Source organism: Nyctibius grandis, chromosome 2 (genome assembly GCF_013368605.1).
Source record: "Nyctibius grandis isolate bNycGra1 chromosome 2, bNycGra1.pri, whole genome shotgun sequence".
Classification (NCBI taxonomy): domain Eukaryota; kingdom Metazoa; phylum Chordata; class Aves; order Nyctibiiformes; family Nyctibiidae; genus Nyctibius; species Nyctibius grandis.
In genome coordinates this window covers 77,087,789-77,111,298 of record NC_090659.1, presented here as the reverse complement: position 1 = coordinate 77,111,298, position 23,510 = coordinate 77,087,789, and the positions used below count along the sequence as shown (strand labels likewise).

At 38.3% G+C, this 23,510-nt stretch overlaps 1 protein-coding gene across 1 annotated transcript in view; it reads left to right on the top strand.

The window, feature by feature from the left end:
* Positions 1-23,510, top strand: part of NDFIP2 (Nedd4 family interacting protein 2) — a 50,132-nt gene that overhangs the window by 2,126 nt on the left and 24,496 nt on the right. Inside the window, exons 2-3 of the mRNA XM_068422967.1 lie at positions 18,808-18,964; positions 20,460-20,587. Of these exons, the coding sequence (XP_068279068.1) occupies positions 18,808-18,964; positions 20,460-20,587 (285 nt within the window). The remainder of the gene's footprint in view (positions 1-18,807; positions 18,965-20,459; positions 20,588-23,510) is intronic.

Sequence of the window (23,510 nt, the reverse complement as noted above, 5' to 3'; positions counted from 1 at the left end):
AGTCAGTTCCCTGTGTATATTAAACTTTGTGGTGAGTATGTGTCACTGAATTTTGTTAGGAAGTGTTCTCTGAAGCTTTCTCAATTGCAGCATGTTAAGTTCCATTGAATTGGTCGCAAGTCGCAATGGAAGCGCTGTCTTAGTCTCTCATGTAGTCGAGAGTTTAAAATACGACCCTTACTGATTACTGACCCATAGGAAAGAGCGTGGTGTTTTATCTTCTCTCTGTTATATCTGACTGCAAGACGTTGAGATTTTTGTAATGTTATTTACTTCCTGTGTTGGGTCAGAGAATGGAAGGAATGAGGCAATTGCAGATATACTTAATTAGCACCTGATTATTCAAGCATGTGATCTTAAGTGTTATGATGTATTTGCTTGCATGGTGGCTATGATAGGTAGTAAGCAATAGATTATTGCAGATTTTATGGTTGTGTCCTAATTTTTAAGGACAAAATATAGAAGAGAAATACGACTTAACGTGGCTAATATCGCATTAGTTTTGTGAACACCCCACTCCCTGTTGCTAAGCTTATGAAGTCTGACCAGTTTTGCTATGCTCACCGTATGTCTTTTTTTTCCTTCCCTTCATCGTGAATAATAGCAAACACTTTTTTTTAAATTGTACCCATTCTGCCTTGACTTCTAACTGATCTGTTTTGCTCTATTCAGGGCAAGTTTTCTTCTAAATAGAAAGCATTATGGGCGAACATTATTATCAAAAGAATTACTGACTTGCATTTCTGTTCCTGGCAATGACAGTAGCACTTCAGTGAAGTTGAAGGAGCTATCTCGCTGCTGCCTGTTTTTATTTGTGGTTTCTTCAAGTAAGTTAAACTAAAAGACTCTAAGAATGGCAGGCAATTTAGTTTTGAGCTTCAGCGGAAGAAGCCAGTTTTATGACTTCTTATGAAACAGAAAATGTCTGATCATAAAGCTAACTCTCAGCTTCTCTTGTTTTTTATCTCTGTCAGAAATAGCACTAAAGCTTCATTCTGCATCATCATCTTTCTCATGCATCTGCGTTTTATTTAAAAAGCAGTTTAAAAATGTTCAAACCAGGCAACTGTTAAAAAGCTGGTACTTGGAATTGCAGCAAAGTGAGCGCTGTGAGCAAAGAGCAGGCGGTACATCAGCATTATGTAACTCTGCCGCCGGCATGTGTGATTGGTATTGCTTTCTGCCCCTCCTTTTTTGTCCTCTCTTCATAGGGCGAAAAGACAACTAATTGATGGGGAAGAATTTGTCATGCTTCCCTGCAGGAATATGACATCAGAAGTAAATTAGCCAACATTTGTTGTCTTGCTTTACTTCCTTTTTTTTCCTTAGTCACTTGGATGCTGCAATCCTGTTGGTAAACGTGTCTTAAATTTTACGTGCGTTACAGGAATACTCAGTTCAGTTGTGTGGTTTCCTTATTGTTGTATTTTTTTCTTTTTCTTCCCCTATTCTCCTTGTTGTTGGATAAGGGGACTGAAGCATCAACTTTAGGAAAATTATGATAAAAATTCTTCAGTGATCATTCCCCTGATTCTTTTTACCTTCTAGCTCTTTGCCATCTGACTTTAATTTGTACATTACTATCTTGTCTGAAATGTCTGCTCCTAGTCCAGCTTGTTTGCAGAAAAAGTGATTTGAATGATGCTTTGTGAATCTATACTGAAACAAAGAAAAAGAAATGCAGCCGTTTTCTGCAGTGCATAAAAGTGGGTGAGCAACTAAGTATTAAAGCTCAGGATTGCCTTTTTTTTTTCTCTGAAATGTGATTTTCCAGATAACCAAGTCATGAAGGAAGACTTCACATGCATATGAGTGATTTAGGCACAGAAATCCCATTGAAGGCTGCAGGGCTTACATGCTGAACTGCTTAAGAATTATAATCAAGTCACCGCTCCCCCCAGTCTTTCTTGACTAAAGCTTTGGGTTATCAGTCTGGGGTCAGGTAGTCATCAGTCTTTGACTTATGGGATGGTCAGAGCTGGATAGGTAAGTGGTAAAATGGGTAGGTAGCAAACCGGGACAGATGGAGCCAAAGGCATGCCAGTTTAGCTGTCACTGAACTTGCCATACCACTGTAGCACTGGGGTTTGTAAGTGATATGTGATGCAAGACTCTGAGATGGCAGCCTGCTTTTGTACAGCTCTGTACAGGGATAAAGAAATTGTGATTTTTAAAAGGTGTGTGAATATAAGTTGTGTATGCTTTTTAGAAATAGGGTTAAGAGCTGAAAATTGCTACTGTAAACACTTTATTCCAATCCATTTGCCTGCATAATGCTGCATGTTGTGAATAGATTTACCATTATCTCAGATAAGGCTTGATTTTCTATATCTCTTAACTCCATTGTCATTGACTCTTCATTCTCACAGTGTTCTCTGGTTAAAAAACTTAATCAAAGTCAAGTTATCTTTGTAGGTCTCAAACTTATGAAAGTCAACCTACACAGGAAATGTGCATAAAGAAAAATCTCTTCCTTCTTCCTTTCTTGTCACAGGACTGAACCCAATAGTGACTGGCAAATAAAAACCCAAATACTGTTTATTCTACACCTTTGATATGACACCTCTAGCTTCTATCTAGCATATTTTCTGTAGTATTTATTGTCTTTGGAGAACTCTTATGTAATGCGTGTTACTGAACAGATCGAGCTGGCTTACGTTAGGGAAATTCTTTTGCTTTCCACAGATCTGGTGGTGATGTCGTAACTAGAAGATAAAATAACTGCATCTAGGGGACTATGTTTATAATACTGAAAAAATTGAGTAAAGATGCAATGAGTGATAAGCGTTACTGTTGCTTGCTTGTGACAGTTGCCCTAATATTTTTAGGGGTACGAACCTCTTAATCATTGAAGATGAAATTTTTCAGTGCACTGGCTTTTTGCACGTGAAACACCTAGCATAGACCTTTCATAGTTTAGAAGAGGAAATGAGGATCTTCTGAAATGAGGTGAATGACACTTTCAAACAATGGGCTGTCCTCGCATCTTAATTGGTTTTTGGAATTTAATAATAAACATATTAAATTTTGAATTTATTTCTGTAACATTTTTACCTGTGATAAATTTGTCTATTGAACATAGTGGGTTTTTTTCTTGAAAGAGAACCTTTAATTTTTATAAACACTTTTCCCTATTTTTTATGAAGAACCCTGCCACAAATGAAAAAGAAAAATTATAAATGTTGAGATACATTTGCAGATACAGTAGTGATGCAGTTAATGCTTAAAAAGTAATACATTTTACTTTTTTTTCACTTTTTGTTTACATACTTTCATGTTTCATATGAGCAAGGAAATAAACCTAGTATCTCTGTGTGTGTTCCTCCCAAATCAAGGTGATGAGGTACCAGACAGGTACAATTCTTTCTGAGGTTCCCCTTTGTAAATTTAAAGCAGGGTGGTCTAACTTTGTATGTTGCCATCACTGTCTGGTTTTTGGATCTGTCTTTTGGAGAGCCACAGATACAACACCCAGCTCTGCAGCTGATTCACAGGAAGAAAACGCTGGCTCACTGGTGCAACAGGAGGAACAGCAGCTACAATAGCTTTCTGTTTCTTTGTGTGGGCCCTTTCTTTTTGGCATGGGCACAGAGGGACATAAGATGGTTTTTATCAGCCCTGCACAGAAATTGGTTTAATTATATAGGGCACCAGTTTGACTGTGCTGAACAAAATAAAATGAGTAGTAAAACGCAGCAAGATGTACCTGGGTTGTTCCACTTGGGTTTTTCTCCAAAGGTCTTGTTTGAGTCTCCACAAGGGTAGTGCAGGAGGAGAGGGTGGGAACAGGACTGTCTTCTCTGGTGGCAGCAAGCTGTTGGTGTGGCTGAGCCCATCTTGTGAAACTGTGGGAATTTTACGTTCTTGGAAGACACACAAAGCCAAAAGAAGGTTGTACATGATCTGAGCAGTGAGACTGTCATATAATGTAGAGGACAGTTTCAGGCTGTGATATACGTACATGCCACATCTAGTAAGTCTTCTAATGCTATCAAAAAAGGTGGAAGTTTGGTAGCAGGAATAAAATGCCTTCAAATAGCAGGGTTCTTAGCAGAAGTCAGTTGTGATGTGGCCAAGCTAGATGTTCTTTTCATGCTACTTTAAAAAAGAGAAACTCTAAGCACTCTCTTAGCTTCTTTGTATCTGAAAAATGTGTTAGGAACCACATCAGAATAATCTCAGAAATCAAGCACTGCATTAATACAAAATGTTAGTAGCAGTCTTCTAGATGGGGAAAATCAGGTACTTTTGACAAATGGCTAATTCTAGGCTTATTTTGAAACTTTCTTCCTGGTGACAGTGTTGACAAAACAAGGAAGATGTGGCAACTGGTAATGTCATCACACCTAACTTTGTGAGACCTCAGTGCTCAGTTTACCGTCGTAGATTTGAATGTTGTGTTGAGTTTCATCGCCTCAAACCTCCTTTAGACTTCAGGTGTGTCAGCTACTTGGAAAGGGGAATGAACAAATGGGCAGATACCAGTACACCCACATTAGGCAAGCTATTTTCAAATGGAGAAGAAAAGCAATCCTAAGAGATGATGAGGAAAAAAAAATGAAAAAAATGTCGACTTGTTAGGTTGGAGAGGCACTGCCAACTCTTCCTACTGAAACTGAGCTATTGCACAGCCAAGACTGTGGGTTTGAGCTGCCTCAGACTTAGGTCTCCCACTTCCTGGACAAGTGCTGTCACAGCTAGCTGATTTTAGTAAAATGGGCATCCCCTGCGCCAGCTGTGTTTTTAACGAAAGTGACTAACTTCTTCTGTTTTGTGCTGAAGTCATTTCAGACTTGCACAGCCGGGGCTCACAGCACATGTCAGGATGTGGATGCCTTATGGCTTTTGAGATTTACAGTGAAAGTGGAAAATGTATTTTCATTTTACCATTTAACTGTTTATTCCACTTAAGTATTCTTTCCATTATAGGCTAAGATTAGCCTAAGACTGATACAGTCTAACTTACTCCTCAGTCACTCTATAGCCAAAACATTAGGTATTGAGTCCTCCAACCCTATCGCTGGCTGTGCCTCCTCCAGCTGTGTTTGGAATGGACAGAATGATTTAGAAACAAGCCTCCGAACTTTGAGTGGTGTAGACAATAACCTGTATATTGCTTTATTTCTGTTTGTAATCCCATTTTTCTTTTTCATGAGTTACCGTTCAAGGTGTTTGCAGAGATTTGTCATCTTCCTTCTTGTAAAATGTGACTTTCCAGTAAAAAAAAAAAAAGGAAGAAAAATTTTAGTCTCCAGTTATTGTATGGTAACTTAACATATTCGCAAACATGGTTTGTCCATTTTAGCTTTGAACAATATTTTACCTTTTGACAGTAATCCTGTTAATGTTGACTGATTATTGTTGTAGGAGAGGTCAGAATCATGTCCTTGGTAAAGGTGTATATGTAGCTTTAATTATTGAACATGTTTTTGCTTTTCCCTGATTAATCTGAAAAGGTTATGTGGAGCAGCCTTAAGGAAAGGTTATTGACAAGAGGATGCTTACAGTATCAGTTATCTCCTTATTGGAGAAAGTAAGGGTTGTTTTAGTTGTTTGTTTTCTTTTTTAAAGTAGCATAAGCTCATGTTTAAGCATTGCTTTGGTAATGGTTAGTGTAGTTAACACCTGTCATCTTTGAGGAATGAGTGACACCCTTGGTAAAGCATGAGACAATTGGGATAAGAGTCCTGAGCGATACTGAGGCCAGTTGTCCATTTTGATTGTGGTACTTTGAATCAATTGTCGTATTTTGGAATTTAAGAGAAACGGTACTTAAGGTATTTTTAAGGAATGTACTGAAGCATTAAGACTCTTAATTGAAACTCCAGAGCGGTGGTCACAAAATTGACTTGCATCAAATGCATAGAATAAATTATTTGGGAAAAGACTTGCACAAGCTGTTTACTCTTAAAAACCTGTTCCAAATGCTAGAATGAGAGTGCATAATTGGAACAAGCAAGCAGGCCGCTAAGGCCCTGCAATGCTGGGCCACAGCTGATGGTGAGCGGCATGGCCCGTGTTCCTTTCTCACATACCTCGATGTCTGCTCCTTTTATTTTTTTTTAAATACTCCCTATGGTTTACACGTAGCACTAGTTTGGTCATCTTCTACTCTCCTCTGAAGAGCTGAGCTTCCTAGACTGCTGCTTTTTTTGTTGTTGTTGTTTAGCTGCCTTGTAATCAAAAAAACCTGATCTGCTGGAAAGTGCCTGCCTGTAGATGTATGCATCATCCATCTAGCAACTGAGAGATCCAGAGAATTGTCTTTTGGGCCACATATTTTGTAGACTTGCTTTAAAATGCTTAGTCGACAGTCTTTAGCTCTAACAGTAGGGTTGAAAAACCTCGATACTATGTGTTGAGGCATAAAAATGCATTCTTTAAAGAAAGGGCTTTTAATATTCATTGTTGTTGTGAGTTGTATTTTTCTTTGCTACAAAACTTCATTAAAGCTGTGAGTCCCATAGTGGATGGAAGAGAGAGCAGACCACAAATCAAAATTAGAATCTTTTCAGTAGAGCCTGTTCTTCTGCATGCAATGCACAAAAAGTGTTTTCAGCTGGTGTTGTGTATGTGTGTGGGTTTTTTAAGCTGTTGAAATTTGTCTGTGTTATCTCTCTAATGATTTGATTTACTGATATCTTAAATTGAGGAGCTTGAGTTACTCCATTGTCCAGTTACTAAGAAAATGAGATATGCTGAAAAAGTCAGGCACAATTGACCCTCTAATAAGAATAAAGAGAGTTTGCTCTTATTGATTAATAATATACTCTGATTTATGTATTATTTATTTCATTCATTTTGGGCTAACTGGTACTGTAGAGTAGGAAACTGTTCCTGCTTGACTAGCTTGATTCAAATACACAAGCAATAAAACCACTGCGTTGTCAATAAAGTTGAGACATTTGAAGTTTTCCTAGCAGTTTTACTGAAGAATTTTTGAGGACACTTACTTACCTGTGACACAGGAGACAGAAACACAAGTAGTTTTTCCCCTATCTCTCTCAAATCAGGGGCTTAAGGGGGAACTGTGTGCTCCTTCGGCAGTTCAGTTATGATGATACTTCTCCAGGAAAAAATTCTGCTTTTTTATCCGTCCCCCTGTAAAATGAATTTACCATTTTTAGCATCTTCCTGCATTGTCTTCATTAGGAAGCATTGTACATGAACCTTCCTACTTTACTTGGGCTTTTAAGTGAAACATGCGTAATATAGTTAGAGAAATACTCAGCTTTTTTCAATCAACATTGAATTTTTCAGCCCAGATGAACGTAGGCTAAAACGGAAGCTGGAACTAACTGTTGAATATTGAGTTAGCTCTTGGTGACAGCCCTCTCTCCATTTACTATTTTTAAAGGCTTTCCTATTCCCTCTGCTTTTACAGTTTGTATGTTTTGTATGTTCTGTGTGACTTTAGAGTGACTGGGATCTACTTTCTGTGCTGATTCTATAAAGCTGCTGGTAAGTAAAGACGTGACCTTTTGACTTGCAATTCTTGGAGCTGTCACTGATGGTTTGCTGAAGCTGTTGGTTAGTGGGAGCTGCCAGCAAATCCTGATAAAACATTGTATGTTGTCAGGGAAGATAGTGAGAATGAACAGGAAGCATCGTTGTATGAAACCTGGGACCTGCCTGCATGTTGGGTATTCTACGCAGTTTGGAGCCTCACAAGAGGAGCCTAGAGGAGCTACAGAAGGTAAACGGACGCAGCCTTCTTAAAAGTGGCATCTGAAATCTGTGGTGGCAGTTGGAAGCAATCAGCACTTACGAAGTCACCAAGGCGGTGGACAGAGCAGTTACGGAGCTGTTGCTCACCAAATTGTGCAATATTAAAACTGGAGAGCACTTACTGAAATTTTGTTTGAATCACAGAAAAGGTGAGGAGAAGCGAACACGTGCAGAGAAGGACTTGTGGGTACTGGTGCATGAAAAGCTCGACCTGAGCTGGCAATGTGTGCTTGCATCCCATAAAGCCAACCGTATCCTGGGCTGCATCAAAAGCAGCGTGGCCATCAGGTCGAGGGATTCTGATTCTGTCCTTCTACTTTGTTCTCATGAGACCCAACCTGGAGTACTGCATCCAGCTCTGGGGCCCCAACATAAGAAGGACATGGACCTGTTGGAGCAGGTCCAGAGGAGGGCCACGAAGATGATCAGAGGGCTGGAGCACCTCTGCTATGAAGACAGGCTGAGAGAGTTGGGGCTGTTCAGCCTGGAGAAGAGAAGGCTCTGGGAGACCTTATAGCAGCCTACCAGTACCTGAAGGGGGCCTGTAAGAAAGATGGGGACAAACTTTTTAGCAGGGCCTGTTGTGATAGGACAAGGGGTAATGGTTTTAAACTGAAAGAGAGTACATTTGGACTAGATATAAGGAAGAAATTTTTTACGATGAGGGTGGTGAAACACTGGAACAGGTTGCCCAGAGAGGTGGTAGATGCCTCATCCCTGGAAACATTCAAGGCCAGGTTGGACAGGGCTCTGAGCAGCCTGATCTAGTTGAAGATGTCCCTGCTCATTGCAGGGGGGTTGGACTAGATGACCTTTAAAGGTCCATTCCAACTCAAGCTATTCTATGCAGTTTGTTAATACACAAGATCATTGAGGCAAAGAATACAAGCAGATTCAGGAACACAAATTCATACACATCAAATCCATAACAGATGCAAATGGAATAGGCAGAGATGTACACTTTACCAGCCATAATATAACAGCTGTGAATGTCGGGGGAGTCTGAGGAAACTGGATGGCAAATGACTAAGGATTGCGTGCTGTCCATGTATCTCCTGATGATTGTGTTGGAGACAGAACACTTCCTTCGACTGACCGCTGGTCTCAATAACATGCTTCTGTTTTATTAATTGTCTGTATTATACACTCTTGCTTCTAACTAGAAAGTCTTCAAGGAAGAGAGCCTCATTTCATACTTCGTTTATAGAATTTAAACCAGTTCCTCTAGCTGTTCTCGAGTTACCATTTGACAAACAGAAGGCTACATGGTACGTGGTGATCTTTTTAGTAACTTCTAAATTCTAGAGTAACTCAGAGTTGCAATACTTCATAGTGTACAAACTCTTGAGTAAGCTTTTTACCAACTTTTTTTCTAGAAATATTTTTATACGCGTGCTTGAACATTTGGAAAATGTTGGTCCCAGCCATAGTCTTTATTAGTAATAGAGACTTGAGGTTTTTGTTGACAAATTTCACAGTTAATTCCTATAACCATGCAATAGGAAAAACTCTTGGAAATTATGGTTGATTTATAATTTTACAGTACATGTGAAGAATATATCTGTTTGGATCATACCAAAATTCCAGTATGCAGAATTACTTCTGAAAAATTCTTTAGTAGAGAAGAAACGTAAAAATGTAAGTGGAGAGAAATGGATGTATTTTAAAGGATAACTACACTCCTCGTAGTGTTAGTCTCAGAATATTTACTTTTCTAAGAGAGTTCTCATATTGACACATGGTATATTACTGCCCTTTACTAATAGCTACACTTTTGTTGTTAATGTGGGGGATGGGAAGGAGTAGGTGTCTTAGAAGCCATAAGGAATGAATGCAAATGTCTGTGTTGTGCTGTTAAATGTGTAACTAATTGTTTAAGTCTGGATTATAATCCACGAAAAATGAAAGAGTGAGTGAAATGTTATATGTAAAGTAGCCATTGGGATGGAACGAGTGATATATATATATAGAATCATAGAACTGTTTTGATTGGAAAGGACCTTTAAGATGATCAAGTCCAATTGTTAACCTAGCACTGCTAAGTCCACCACTAAACCATATCCCTAAGCACCACTTCTACATGTCTTTTAAATACTTAACCACTTCCCTGGGCAGCCTGTTCCACTGCTTGACAACCCTTTCGGTGAAGAAGTTTTTCCTGACATCCAATCTAAACCTCCCCTGGTGCAACTTGAGGCCGTTTCCTCTCGTATTATCACCTGTTACCTGGGAGAAGAGACCAACACCCACCTCGCTACAACCTCCTTTCAGGTAGTTGTAGAGAGTGATAAGGTCTTCCCTGAGCCTCCTTTTCTCCAGACTAAACAACCCCAGTTCCCCCATCCGCTCCTCATAAGACTTGTTCTCTAGACCCTTCAGCAACTTCATTGCCCTTCTTTGGACTCACTCCAGCACCTCGGTGTCTTTCTTGTAGTGAGGGGCCCAAAACTGAACACAGTATTCGAGGTGCAACCTCACCAGTGCCGAGTATAGGGAGAAAATCACTGCCCTAGCCCTGCTGGCCACACTGTTTCTGATACAAGCCAGGATGCTGTTGGCCTTCTTGGCCACTTGGGCACACTGCTGGCTCATATTCATCCGGCCATCGATCAACACCCCCAGGTCCTTTTCCACCGGGCAGCTTTCCAGCCATTGTTCCCCAAACCTGTAGCATTGGATGGGGTTGTTGTGACCCAAGTGCAGGACCCGACACTTGGCCTTGTTGAACCTCATACAGTTGGCCTTGGCCCATCCATCCAGCCTGTCGAGATCCCTCTGCAGAGCCTTCCTACCCTCAAGCAGATCAACACTCCTGCCCAACTTAGTGTCATCTGTGAACTTACTGAGACTGCACTCAATCTCATCGCCCAGATCATTGATAATGATATTAAAGAGAACTGGCCCCAGTACTGAGCCCTGGGGAACACCACTTGTGACCGTCCACCAACTGGATTTAACTCCATTCAACACAACTGTCTCTGAGCTACTGCACTGCAAGGAATGATGAAGCCACTTTAAACTCCCCGGACTTAGGACAGAGAAGAATAGTAGCCAGCAGGAGATGTATATATCTATCTACACACACACATTATATATATATATATATATATATATATATAAAAACTTTTTATTTAATTTTTTCCTTCACAAAGTCCTGATCACTGTTATTGGTTTGTGTTTTTTTTCTGATGTGCTTATAAGCTTCTTTTTAAAAAAAACCCCTTGAAATCCAATTGGTTAAAGATCCATAGTTAAAGAGAACTGACTAAAGTGATTTAACTATAACTTAAATGAAGTGCACATAAAACACTTTCAGTTGCTATGGATCACTTTATTTTTCTATGAGGAGTCTCACTTTGGCAGAAGAGCCATTCTGTTGCAACATATTTTTCAACAAAATTCAGCATAAATCTCTTCGGATTCTTTTCAGTAGAAGTTTGCCTCCAGAGGTTGTGGGTTTCCATGGTACCTAATCCTTATTTAGCAGACACACTTGGTATTTCTGCACAGCTGTGGAATGGCAGCAATAGATTTCTGTTCTGTTTTCCTGCTTCTCGTGCAGATTTTACACCTTTGACCTTCTAATATATTGACTGATGCAGAGATGCATCAAGGGGTGGAAAAAAACCACTCCACTGTCGTGAAGGGCTGTTGCTAGATCTGGGTATGTGACAGTTGATGCTTGCTGAGTGATGGGATGGTGTGAAAAAAATTGATGTGGATCTGTTCTGTGCAGTTAGGAATTCTGATCAAATTCGATCAGTTAGTTTTAAATACATAAAAGGAAAAAGTAGGTGAAAGTTGCTGGACTTCTGTGTTTTACTGGAATGTACCAAAGTGCTTTATAAGCTTAATTGCTTAATACTTTAGTAGACTATCTATTAATCTGAAGGCTCCCCAGTCTCTAGAGGATGATGTTTCTCTGCAGTGTTTTGACTGTGGCCAGGACTGTGTTTCAGGAGTTTGTGGTAAGCTGGTGTTACACCAGGAATTTGACTGAAAAGTCATGATGTTGTTGTAAACTACCTTATTGGTAGAGGATTAAAAACTGATACTGAAGAGAAAGCTAATGAGTTAAAATGCAGTGTGATTTTTTTTTTTTTTTCCTCAAGAATTCTTGTGTTTTACAAAATTGTGAAATATTTCCTTCAGAGGCCATTGTGGGCACTTTTTTCCTGATAAGAAAATGAAAACACTTATTTTGAAGAAGGATTTGTTTCTCTTTTCTGTTTTTATAATTCTTATCTAAGTGTAGTTACACATTATTGGTTTTGGTTTTGATTTTTCAGTGGCTACTAGTGACCTAAATTAGGGCTGATTGATGTTAGCACTTGAATGGCGTTTATGGGTTAATGGTATAGGCTTTATGGGGTTTTCTAAAAATAAAAAGTAATAGTCAATAGCCGTGAGCTGTTGAGACTATTCTGTGTCATTCAGAAACAATAGAGATGGGGAAACAGAGGTCAAAGCTGTCTCCAACATGAAGTATTTTTGTAACAGATTCAGAATTAATTTTTATTTCAAGGTTTCCTTTTCTTTTTCCCTTGAAAATCCCAAGATTAATACTTAGCTATTTACAGATGAATAAACCTATTTTTAGACTACAAAAGCTGAAAAAATGCAAAATGTGATTACAAAACAAGCATTTAATACACAGCCTGTATTTATTGAAGTGAAATTATTTTTACATAGGTAGAGAATTCTGCTTTCAAGCCTCCGTCGCTTAAGAGTAGCGTCTCATTTGTAGGGAGCAGTTTAGTACAGATTTAGAAATCATTACAAGTAGGCAGGTGTAAAAGACCTTTGAATTTTTCAGCAAATGAAAATATCGTGTGTTACATAAAGAAGGGAGAAGCTTCCTGAAAGCTTAACAAAGATGATAGCAGTTTTCTTTTTAACCTGCTGTTGGTTATACCTCTAATATTTACTATGGTAGAATTTCAGTGGAGTAAATACCTGTGTACCAGTATGGAAGATGTCATGAATATAATCCAGAAATGTTAGAATACTTTTTGCACAGGCAATCTTGAGATGAGTCTTTCATGCCCTTCCCTCCAGCACTAGAAGCTGCAGTAAGTAGATATTTTTGGTTGACCTTTTGGCATCGTCTGAAAAACTGACTCTAGAAGACCGAAGTGTTAACTTTTACAAAGTAAAGATGATGAATCTCTGTTGCTAAGTGTGTTGCTTTTTGTGGAGGAATAGTATGCATACAAAGGTTGAACTTGCATGATCTACTTAGTTGTCTCCATACTTTTACTTAAAGCGTAGTACTAGGTCCAGCATTATGGAGTTTCTACATATTGTATTTGTTTTAATGCAATTTGAAAGAACCCGTGAGTTCGTTGGTGTGAGGTCAAAACTGGAGAAGCCAAGCTTCTTCAAAAACATAATTGTAATATCATTTGAAAGGCTAGAAAGGAAAAGTGCTCGTAATTTAAGATTGCTAGTGAGAAAGTTGTGAAGCTCTGGCTTCCCAGGCAGAAGCATCAGTACTGAAACTTACGCACAAGCTTACCTAAAAGTCAGGCTTTTTCAGGATGAGCTGGTGATAAAAGTATAAAAGGAAACAGGGAAAGAAAGCTGACTAGTTGTTTTGGGTTTTTTTTTGGCATTTTTTTTTTTTTTCCTGTATGGTAGTGTCTTCTGCATAATTTTATGCTACACTAAAGAAATTATATAAATAGCATGAAAATGTATATTTATTTTTAAAATGCTTGCAGTGTGCTGTTGAAGTTAACTACGTTGCAATAACTTTATATTGTATGATTTCTGTAAATCATATTTTATGAAATGGGAAAACAGCAGCTTTTGAAATGTGCATAAAATCAGGTAACAGAAACAGACTGAGTGCTGTTTGTATGTGTTGCATTATGAGTATGACTAGAGCCAGTGTGTGCTGCTTTAATGCACTTTATCAGAAAACATTGTTCTAATCTTGTGTGAGTATGATACAGGTGACTGAAGACATCTTAATACATCCTTTTCACCTGATTTTTTTTAAAAAAAATTGACATATTTTAATAACTTGCCTACATTGCCACTCTTGCACAGTCAGTTCACCGCAAATGAAGCAAACTGTTTATCCAGGCAAGCAAACTTTTGTAGGTCAGACAAAATCACTATCTGCAGGTCAATGAAAAGTTTGAATAGAGAATGAGATCTTCCTCCCAGTTTAAGTTTTTATTTTGAAAAGCCTAAAGAGTAAAAGCATCTGTATCAGTCCCCTCAGTAAAGGCTTGTGTACTAAGCACTTCCTTGTGGTTCATGTTCTTTGTAGGGTGTCAGCTGATTTCAGGCATTGAATCTGATTACTTTGGAAATAATTACACAAACAAAATAACAGACTTAAGGAAATAAATTACAGGAGAAGATACAGTACTTCTTTAAAGAAATTATTTATTTTAAAAAAAAGAAATTATAAAGGTAGCTATATTTTCCACAATATTTTGGTGCTGAAAGGTCTGACATCGATTTTAACTTCTGAAATGAAATAATGAATCATTGTTTTATAGAACTTTTCTGGGAAAGAAACTGAAGATAGTATAGGGTAAAAATCATATGAAGTAAACTGATGTTTTTCCCTGTACTGTACGCTCTTTAGTAGTTACCATGAGATTTTGAGTCATAGGTGGCAGAAGAGCCATTGCTCCTTGATTGAACTTTGCATTTTAAGTGTCCTGACATAGATATATCTTGAGAATATGAGCATCATGTCTTTTGAGCCTGTAATATGTGGTAGTTTGAGGGCTGCGAAAGCAGGGATTGAAATACTTGTGTAAACAGTTAAAGAGTAGTATGTCTAATAACAAAGTATTCCCTTCTCTTAATTATAAAGCTCCATATAGTCATCCAGGTACCCTGTGTACTGACTAAGATGTGAAGGAAAAAAAAGTCTTTGTGTCCTGCTTTTAAAATGTGAGGATAGGGGGCAGGGGAAGGTACTAATTTACAGTTGTCTGTAGTTTAATAGGTCCTGGCAATTGTTTTGACCATAATCTTGGCAAAAGCAGCTGTATTGCTTACTACCATATAATGGTTCACTGGGGGCTTGGGAGGGGGCTGGAATGATGTACTGTGAGTTCTCCTTAGTCCTTTAATTAAAAAAGTGGGCAAAATAATCTTACTATTGGAAAAAAACCTTAGATACGATTTCTTTACTTTTAATGTTAAATGCTGTTTCAAGTAACACGTAAGTACATAGCATGAGTAATGCCTTGAAACAGACGTTTTCTGTTCCCTTCTGAGTGTTTTTAGGTTGGTTTCTATGGCAATGAAACCTATGCAGAGTGTCAGGCCTCTTCTTCCCCTGTCTCCAAAAATAACTTCTAAATTTACCAGCCAGTATAAGCCAAAATTAAACAGGAAGGGGGAGGCGCAAAGGCAGTCGGGTTCCTACTGGTTTCAAGCAAACTGGTGACTCCACAGAGAATCAGTGCTCTGTGAAGACAAAGGTAGAGTTGCTACAAGACAAAACGATATAACCACCCCTGTCTATCCTGCTGGTATAGGCAGAACTTCCAGCTTGCTGGGGCAAGTTCTGCTGCATTTGTGGGTTTTTGGTGTGTTGTGTTGTTTTGTTTTTAACCCCAGTGGAGTCCCCTGAGAGGAGCTGAAGTTACTGCCTTGAGGAGAAAGTAGGAGACAGGACACTTGAACGAGAACTAACAAAAGCTGGTTTCTGTTCATGGAACAACTTGTGTTTGCTATTCTAGCTGTAAATACTCAAAGCTGCTTAATCCACTTGTGATTTTTATGAGGGGATGTTCTGTAAGGAGTGTTATAATTTTTCTTTAAGTAGATGCATCAGGATAACCTTGATGCCTTTCTGAATTTCTGGAAGGTCTGTATAGCAGAAGACAGGATAAATAGAAATGCTTGATCCCTGAATATGAGTCCTACAAAATAAAGACCTTTTGAATGCGCTAAAGGGCATAACGGGACTCTTTTGTATGGAGCCCTTAGGATGGAATTTTTCTGTTTCCTAATTGCAGTTGCTGTAACAATTGAATAACTTGTTAACTTGGTCGTTGAAGGCAAGAAGTCTCTCACATGCATGTTGTTCTCCCATCCTCATGTTACTTCCATAGTTTGTTATTAAATTACAGATAATTTGGAGAAAGGTAACTTTCAAGAAAGCATGTAGAAGACAAGAAATTAATTTCCTCAGTAATGGCAAAGTGGGTTTTGAGCAGTAACATGCTCTTTGACCAATGAGCTCCTGTGGATCTCTGTGTTCTTCAGGATAGTGACAGCATATACTATGGCTTGGTAAGAAAAAACTGTTGCAGTGATTGAAGTGGAGGGCGAAAGGAGAGGAAGAATGGAGGCAACAGACAGAAATCCATTAACTAAGCTTTACTTCTTCCCCTGCTCATAGACCAGGTTGTTGTGTTGGGGTAGTCAGAACTACACATACATCCCAAATGGGGGTGGGTGTGCCAGCCATTAGTGTGGAAGTATGCCAGTAATGTTCTGTTATTTGTCTCATTGCTAATCAAGTGACAGTTTTATTTTAAAATGGTTTTATTTTATCCATTACAATACTAGATTTTTCTTCTGAATGATTGTCCTTAATTTAGAACCATAACCTTTATAGCTCTCAGTCAAGCTGTTCCAACCTGCTCGACTTTTATGGAATTGAGTGTTTTGTCTTCTCACTTGCTTTCTATATCCCTAAATATAGTAGGTTATATTGAAGTGGTTTTGTTTTCTTTGGCCTTAACTACTCTGAATGGCTATACATATTTCTCAGGTTACTACTACTTCTGGATCACTGATTGGCCATTAAATTACTTGATTGCTTAGTACCCAGAAACCCTCAATAACCCTATCAGCTCCATCGAAGGTGACTTCTCCATAATAGTATGTGCTCGTGTGTGTATTGTGCCTGTGTATATATATACTTACATATGTCTGTGCATATATATGCAGTTTATATGTATAGATAAACCCTTTAATCTTCAAGCAATAGTTCTTTGAATACAGTATTTGGAGGGACTCCTGAAAAATGCTGGAAAAATGTTTTAGCAAGTAACTTTATCACTTTGTCTCATTTGACACATTTAAAGAGAAGACTGTGGTAGAAGCCACATGAAAATTGCATGAAGTTGTTCTGTTGCACTAACTACTTTTGAAGCATTTTCTATTTTCCCTTGAACTATCTTTTCAATTTACCTGCAAACTGTTGAAATGTCTTCTATGCTTGTAATTCCTGCTGTTATCTTTAGTTTTTAATTAGAAAGAAAAGCATGGAATTTGTAACCTGCAGAACTTGAACGTGAGCCAGCGATGTGCCCTTTCCACAAAGAAGACTAATGCTGTCTTGGGCTGCGCTGAGCAAAGCATTGCCAGCAGGTTGAGGGAGGTGACCCTTTCCCTCTGCTCTGCCCTGGTGGGGCCACAGTGCTGTGCCCAGGTCTGGGCTCCCCAGTATGAGAGGGACAAGGACATACTGGAGAGAGTCCAACAAAGGGTCCCCAGGATGGTGAAGGAACTGGAGCATCTCTTCTGTGAGGACAGGCTGAGAGAGCTGGGACTGTTCAGCCTGGAGAAGAAAAGGCTCGGGGATTTTATCAATGTATATAAATACCTGAAGGGAGGGTGCATGGAGGATGGAGCCAGGTTCTTTTCAGCGTTGCCCAGTGACAGGACCAGAGGCAATGGGCACATGCTGAAACACAGGAGGTTCCCAGGTTCCCTCTGAACGTCAGGAAACACTGTTGGGTTTTTTTGTTTGGTTGATTTTTTAATAATGTGAGGGTGACTGAGCCCTGATGCAGGTTGCCCAGTGAGGTTGTGGAGTCTCCACCCTGGGAGATATTCAAAACCTGTCTGGACATCGTCCTGGGCAACTGCTGTAGGTGGCCCTGCTTGAGCAGGGGGTTGGACCAGATGACCTCCAGAGGTCCCTTCCAACCTCAATGATTCTGTGAACTTTGATATACTCTGGATATAAACCAATTTTGATATGAATGTTACCCTGCTTAACAAAGAATTTAGCATTCTTTTGAGAATGCGCTTTTTCTAATGATCTGATTGTACTTTGCCTAATATGAAATTAATGTAGATGTATTCTTAATATTTTTGTTGTTGAAATTAAAATAATATTTTTCTGTAGGGTGTTCATAGAAGTTACTGACTTGAAGCTACAGAATTCTTCTTTCAGATGTGTTCAACTTACCTTAGTTTCTGTGTTTTAAATATGATGCTTCAAGCAGCTGGCTTCTAGGCATCTTGTCTTGTAGTTTACACTAGTGGGAACTATCACTTTTCTGTGTAATGCTAGTACTCTTTCTTAAAGTTTGATTCCTATTCTAAACACTATCAAGTTAGCTAAAATAATCAGAAATGCCTTCTGTAAGAAAAAGATAATAGTTGCTGGATCTGAATACCATGGTTTTAATCAACGCTCTTCCTTATCCAAATTCTTATTTCTGTATGTACTTAACTGGACATGTCCATTTAAAACTGCATTTTAAATAACCAGACAAGCCAGCAACTTAAAGTTTTGTAGGGAAAGGGTTCTTTCCAGATTGTAAAGAAAAGCACAATGTTTTGAAAAGTCTCAGAATTTGAGTGGAGAAGCTCTCTGACAAGATGCAAGAGTATAAAAATCCCAGTTATAGAAGTAGAAATGTGTCTTATTTCTTCTAGATTAACACAATAAAAGGTAGTGTTTCTCACCTGTTGTATTTTAAAATGGGTTAATATATTTTATGAATATAGTTAAGGAAAAAAGGTGTAATACTATTAAAATACTCATATAATAGAAAGTATTTTATAGTCAGCATTTTCCCATATAGTAAACATTTAAAAAAACAGGTTTTTGAGACTCTGTGAACATCGCTGATGAGAAGGAATCCATTTCTGGGTGGGGAGGAGGGGGAAAGGCAGTTAAGATTATCTTTAACCAAAGGATTTAACTGGACTACTTGAAGTAGTCACATGCTGTTTTGTAAATAACTTTTGGTTTTGTTGAAGAGTAATCTCTCTTTTTGAAGATGGTTCTGCAAGTACTAGGTTGTCATGGAAAGTATTCCTTAAACGCATCTGAAATTTGTGTGTTTTTCTTCTAAGCTTCACAATGAGGATGACCCCCCAGAGCCTTCAGCAGCTGAGCAGCCTTCCGCATCTACAGAGACTACCCAGACTCCCCAGACAGCAGCCTTATCTGAAGCAGATACTTCCCCTCCACCTTACTGTAGCATAGCTGTAGAAGCAGCTGCAACCTCAGGTATTTTTCTTACATAACAGCTTGTCAGGAAGGAGTGTGTGTGAATGAATCAGCACTTGGTTCAAAGTGGTACGATACTGTGGTTTGTTTTTTTTTCCCCTAAGCACATAATTGCAGTATAAAGATAGGCTTTCATGCACAGCCCTTTGTCTCGTTTGTTCAGAAGAAGCGCACTTCTAAATTACACTGATTGTTCCAAATTACTAGACTAAATGGATGTTCATTAATTAGTGTAATAGGTTTTATTTAAGTCTGCATGTAGTTCAGTTCCACGTTTAATCTATATCTCTGAGTAGTGCTCCATTATTAGACTTCATTAGCAATTTTCATTGCCTCTTTATAAAAAAAAAAACCAAGCCACTGATTTGTCAAAACTCAAACTTCTTCAGTGTGTGCTATTGTTCGGTGAAAATACTGCCATGTAAAGATTCATTTTGCTTTAAAGGCTCTTAATAAAACTTCTTGGGGCAAGTGAGTAACAGGGGTTTTTCTCGATTTATTCACTTCTGCCTTTCTCATGGGGTTGTGACTTTTCTTTGGGGTCTGGGAGACTTAACAGCAGGCAACATCGAAGTCCCAGTTTAAGCAAAGTTGCTTGGATTTGCATCTTCCGTGTGCCAGAAAATATTTTAGAAGTAATTGCCAACCTAATTTTTTTAATGTTGATTAAGGAAGCAATTTCCTGTCCCTGTTCTTTGAGTCAGTTTGCAAGTATAGTTCATAGCTATGCAGAATTATCCCTATATAGAACATCTTTGTGGTGATGTGCTGACAAATCTTTTTACCGTGTGACCTATGCTGACAGATCTTTACCACGTAAGCAATCTTTTTGCGAACTACTCCTGGATGTAGGAGGAAGCTCAAGGTGTATTTTTAGTAATTTTTATTAATTTTGTTAATAATTCTATTCTATATAATGATGTTTTACTATTTCTGTATATAAGAATGATGTCTGTGATCCATTTTGATAGAAGGAACATTTTTAAAAGAATGTGGTGAAATTGAAATCTTGGAAAAACAGATTTTCCTAGAACAGCTGGAATTAGCAGTAAGGCCATGCTAATAAAAATACAGCATGGTTATTGTTGGACTTAAGTAACTAATTGATGTTGATAATTAAAAGCTTTTTTTTTTTAGGATGTTTCTGTGCACATCGTTTGTATGATTTGATAAAAAGCCTTTGGTTGGAATGCCTAGGGATGTAACTCAGCAAATACGGGTTTTTTTTGTTCATGAATTTGTTGGCTCCTTGCAGCATCGAGGTTAACGTTTCTGCCTTGAGTAGCAACTAAAAGCACCATCAAACTGCTCACTATTTTATTTTATAAAAGTGAAGTTTCTTTTAAACTTACAAGAACTTGAAGTACAAATATCATCAATTTCAGCCTCTGTTGAAAAAAATATACTTTAAAGCTCAGTAGTTATGTGCATGTAAAATTTAATATTCGTGACATCTTTGTGGCTTAAAAATGCATAACCTCTTTATTTTTAACAGAAACACAGAATGAATTTTATCCTGTACCACCTCCATACAGTGTAGCTACCTCTCTTCCTACTTACGATGAAGCAGAGAAGGCCAAAGCTGCAGCAATGGCAGCTGCTGCAGCAGAAGTTGCCCAACGAGTAAGTGATACAGTTCTACTTTATTTCCATTTTGTGAAACATGTTAGGCTAACTAATTATTTATAACAATTGGGCCCATATTATGGCCTATTTATTAAAATAATGTTGGGATGGTGATTTATATATTTTGGATGCCTACGTTTTGTATAGATAGTGTAAGTTAGTTGTAAAGTACTATGAAAAGTGTATCATAGTCACTCTTTTCTGAGGCATAGCTGTTCTCTAAACAGCTTTAAAAGCCAATTTTTGCCCTGTTTTAATAGTTTATCCAGTATTTTGTCATCTTTTAATTAGATATCCACTACTAATGCTACTTTTTAGAGTTATTGCTGATATTTAGTATTTCAGATGGTAAAAAAAAAAATGAAGAACAAAGTAGACCTTTAGAGAGAAAGGAGAATTCCAACAGTCTGGAAGGGGCAAAACCTCAAATAATGTAGATCGTTTTTAAAAGGAGAGGTCTGTGTTGTTTGCTTCATGAAAACTTTAATACTGAAGTTCAAAGAAGCATTCCAAGTATCTAAAATAAGCAAAAAAATCCACACCATGAGGTATTGTAAACAGTAAATTAAGTATTAGGTATATATTCAGTGCTTATAGTTTTGTAAGAATTAACATTATAAAGAATACAGTCTTCAAAATAGAAAATTGATATCTGCAATTAGTGTTAAATGTTAGTTTTGTAAGCAAAGTTCTTCCATTTTTTTTCCCAATATTATACCCAAATTAGGCTAAATTTTGCCTAAAAATCTCCACCTTGAGATCAAATGTGATTGCATTTGAGATGCATTTAAAGTCTTACTGGCTGCAGTGTGCTTGTGACTGGAAAAAAAATTCTGCTCACCTAGCAGGAGGCTGTTCCTTCCTTGACTGCTGTGCAGTAATCACAGTGCACAACACTCACTTTAAGGTATGCACAGCTGAATTTAAAGTGGATTTGTGTAACATCGCCAGTGAAGGTGTTGCACAAATCTGTTCTACTAAATGCAGCAGGGAACCAGGAACACTTGCATGGTTACTTGCCAAGTTTCTGCTATGAAGTGATGATTTCCAGTTGTAACCTTTTAACTGCTTTAACAGGAGCATGGATTCTATGTAGTCTGTCCTTACCGCTTGTCATATAAGTAAAACTTTTTCTGAAATATTGGTCTAAATGAAACCCTCAAACTGAAATTATAAACCTTTAAACTTACTTGAAGCATTAGCAACCAAAACTTTAGCTTTTAGGGTACCTTTACCAGTCCTGTGACACTTCAGACAGGACATGTGCAACTCTGTTGCAAGATTCTCCTTGTTTTTAACTTTGTACGTCTGGAACCCTACAGGGTGAAAGTTTCAGACATACAAGCAATATTCCTTGACCTGAATTTCACAGGCAAAACCTCAGGCTAGGATTCAGCCAATTTCAAGAATAAAGCTAAGCAAAAAAAAATAATGTGTTTTTTCCATGTTGCTTTAAGCTGCTTTTATTTTGGAGAACTCTTTTTTACATGTTCAAGTCACTGTGTCAGAGATGTCTTTTTCCCTTCCTTAGAAAATCTGCCTAGTTTTGGCCAAATTACAAGTTTTTGAAAAATGAGTTTCTACAGTTGATACAGCTTTCAATTTACTAAGTGTGTAGAATTTGTCTTGCGTGAACAAGTTTAGGCTGCTCATAGCTCTGAAGGGTGTGCAGGTGTGCTGTCACCAGAGAACATTCTCAAATGTTCTGTATCGAAGTAGGGTTACAGGACTAAAAGTAGATACACCTTATGACTGCTCTTGGCTGCTTCGGGTGAAAACACTGGGACTGAGAAATAAATAGGAATTTCTGGTGTGCCCTGAAGTAGTTTTATTATTATTGGCCTTTGATTAGAAGGGAAGGGGAAAACCGCTTGATTCAACCGCAAGGGCATTAATGATAGGTGGAGGGAAGAAGTACGACGACTCTGAGCCTCTGAAGCTTACGTGTTGTAGGAAGAGAAGTCTGGTTTTGGTTGGGCGAGGAGGTAACTGGCTTAAAGTGAACGCAGGCAGGGGTCAGAGAGGATGGGTCTAAGACAAAATGAAAAAAGGCAAGGATGAATGGAGAGCAGTGGTGTGGAGTGAGTACAGAGAGATTTAAATGAGAAACAGGAGGGAGAAGGATAAACTGGGATTACTGGAGAAAGGAACCCAAGTGGGGACAAAATGTGGTGCTTGGAAAGGAGCTGAAGCTGGTGTGTGAGAAAAGAGGAGTAGGGAGGGAGAAGGAATCTGGATTTAAGAGATTAGAGAGTAGGATATGGTGACAAAGCGATAAATAAACTTCTACATAGTTTGCTTTTCTAAAACATATAGTAGAACTTGACATTCAAGAACTAGGTGCTGACACGACAAGAATTCCACTTACTTGTGAAAAATCAGTAGGAACACACCATCATTCCCCAAAGCAGAGACTGGCTAAAAAATTATAGTCTTACAGCAGTATTAAGTTAGTATCAGAAGTCTACTCAGTGTGCCCAAAAGCCACAGTCTTGATGACTGTTAAAGATCTTAAGTTTGATAGAATTTCAGCTCAGTTTGCTTCTGTGTTTTTTGTTCTTTTTTCATTTTAAAAGCACACACATGCACTCACACAAGCTGTATTAAGAAGCAGTACTAAGGTTGCAAAGTTGAGATTTCGGGAAAAAGTAGGCAATGCTGAAGCTGAGTTCCAGTTTTGTAGATGATATTAAAATTATGTGCCAGCACAGTTTTAATTACTTCTATTTTAATTACCTTACCATGTGATACTGCTACAAAATCCCTGCCTTATTTAGTGCCTTTGGTGGATTTACACTGGAGTGGACTAAGACTGTGTAATAAGACTGTCTTAATCTGGCAGATGACTGGAATAAGAAAAAAAGGTCATATTATGGTTAGAGTGGTGGTTTGCCATCTTGAGGGGAAGGATTTTGATCTT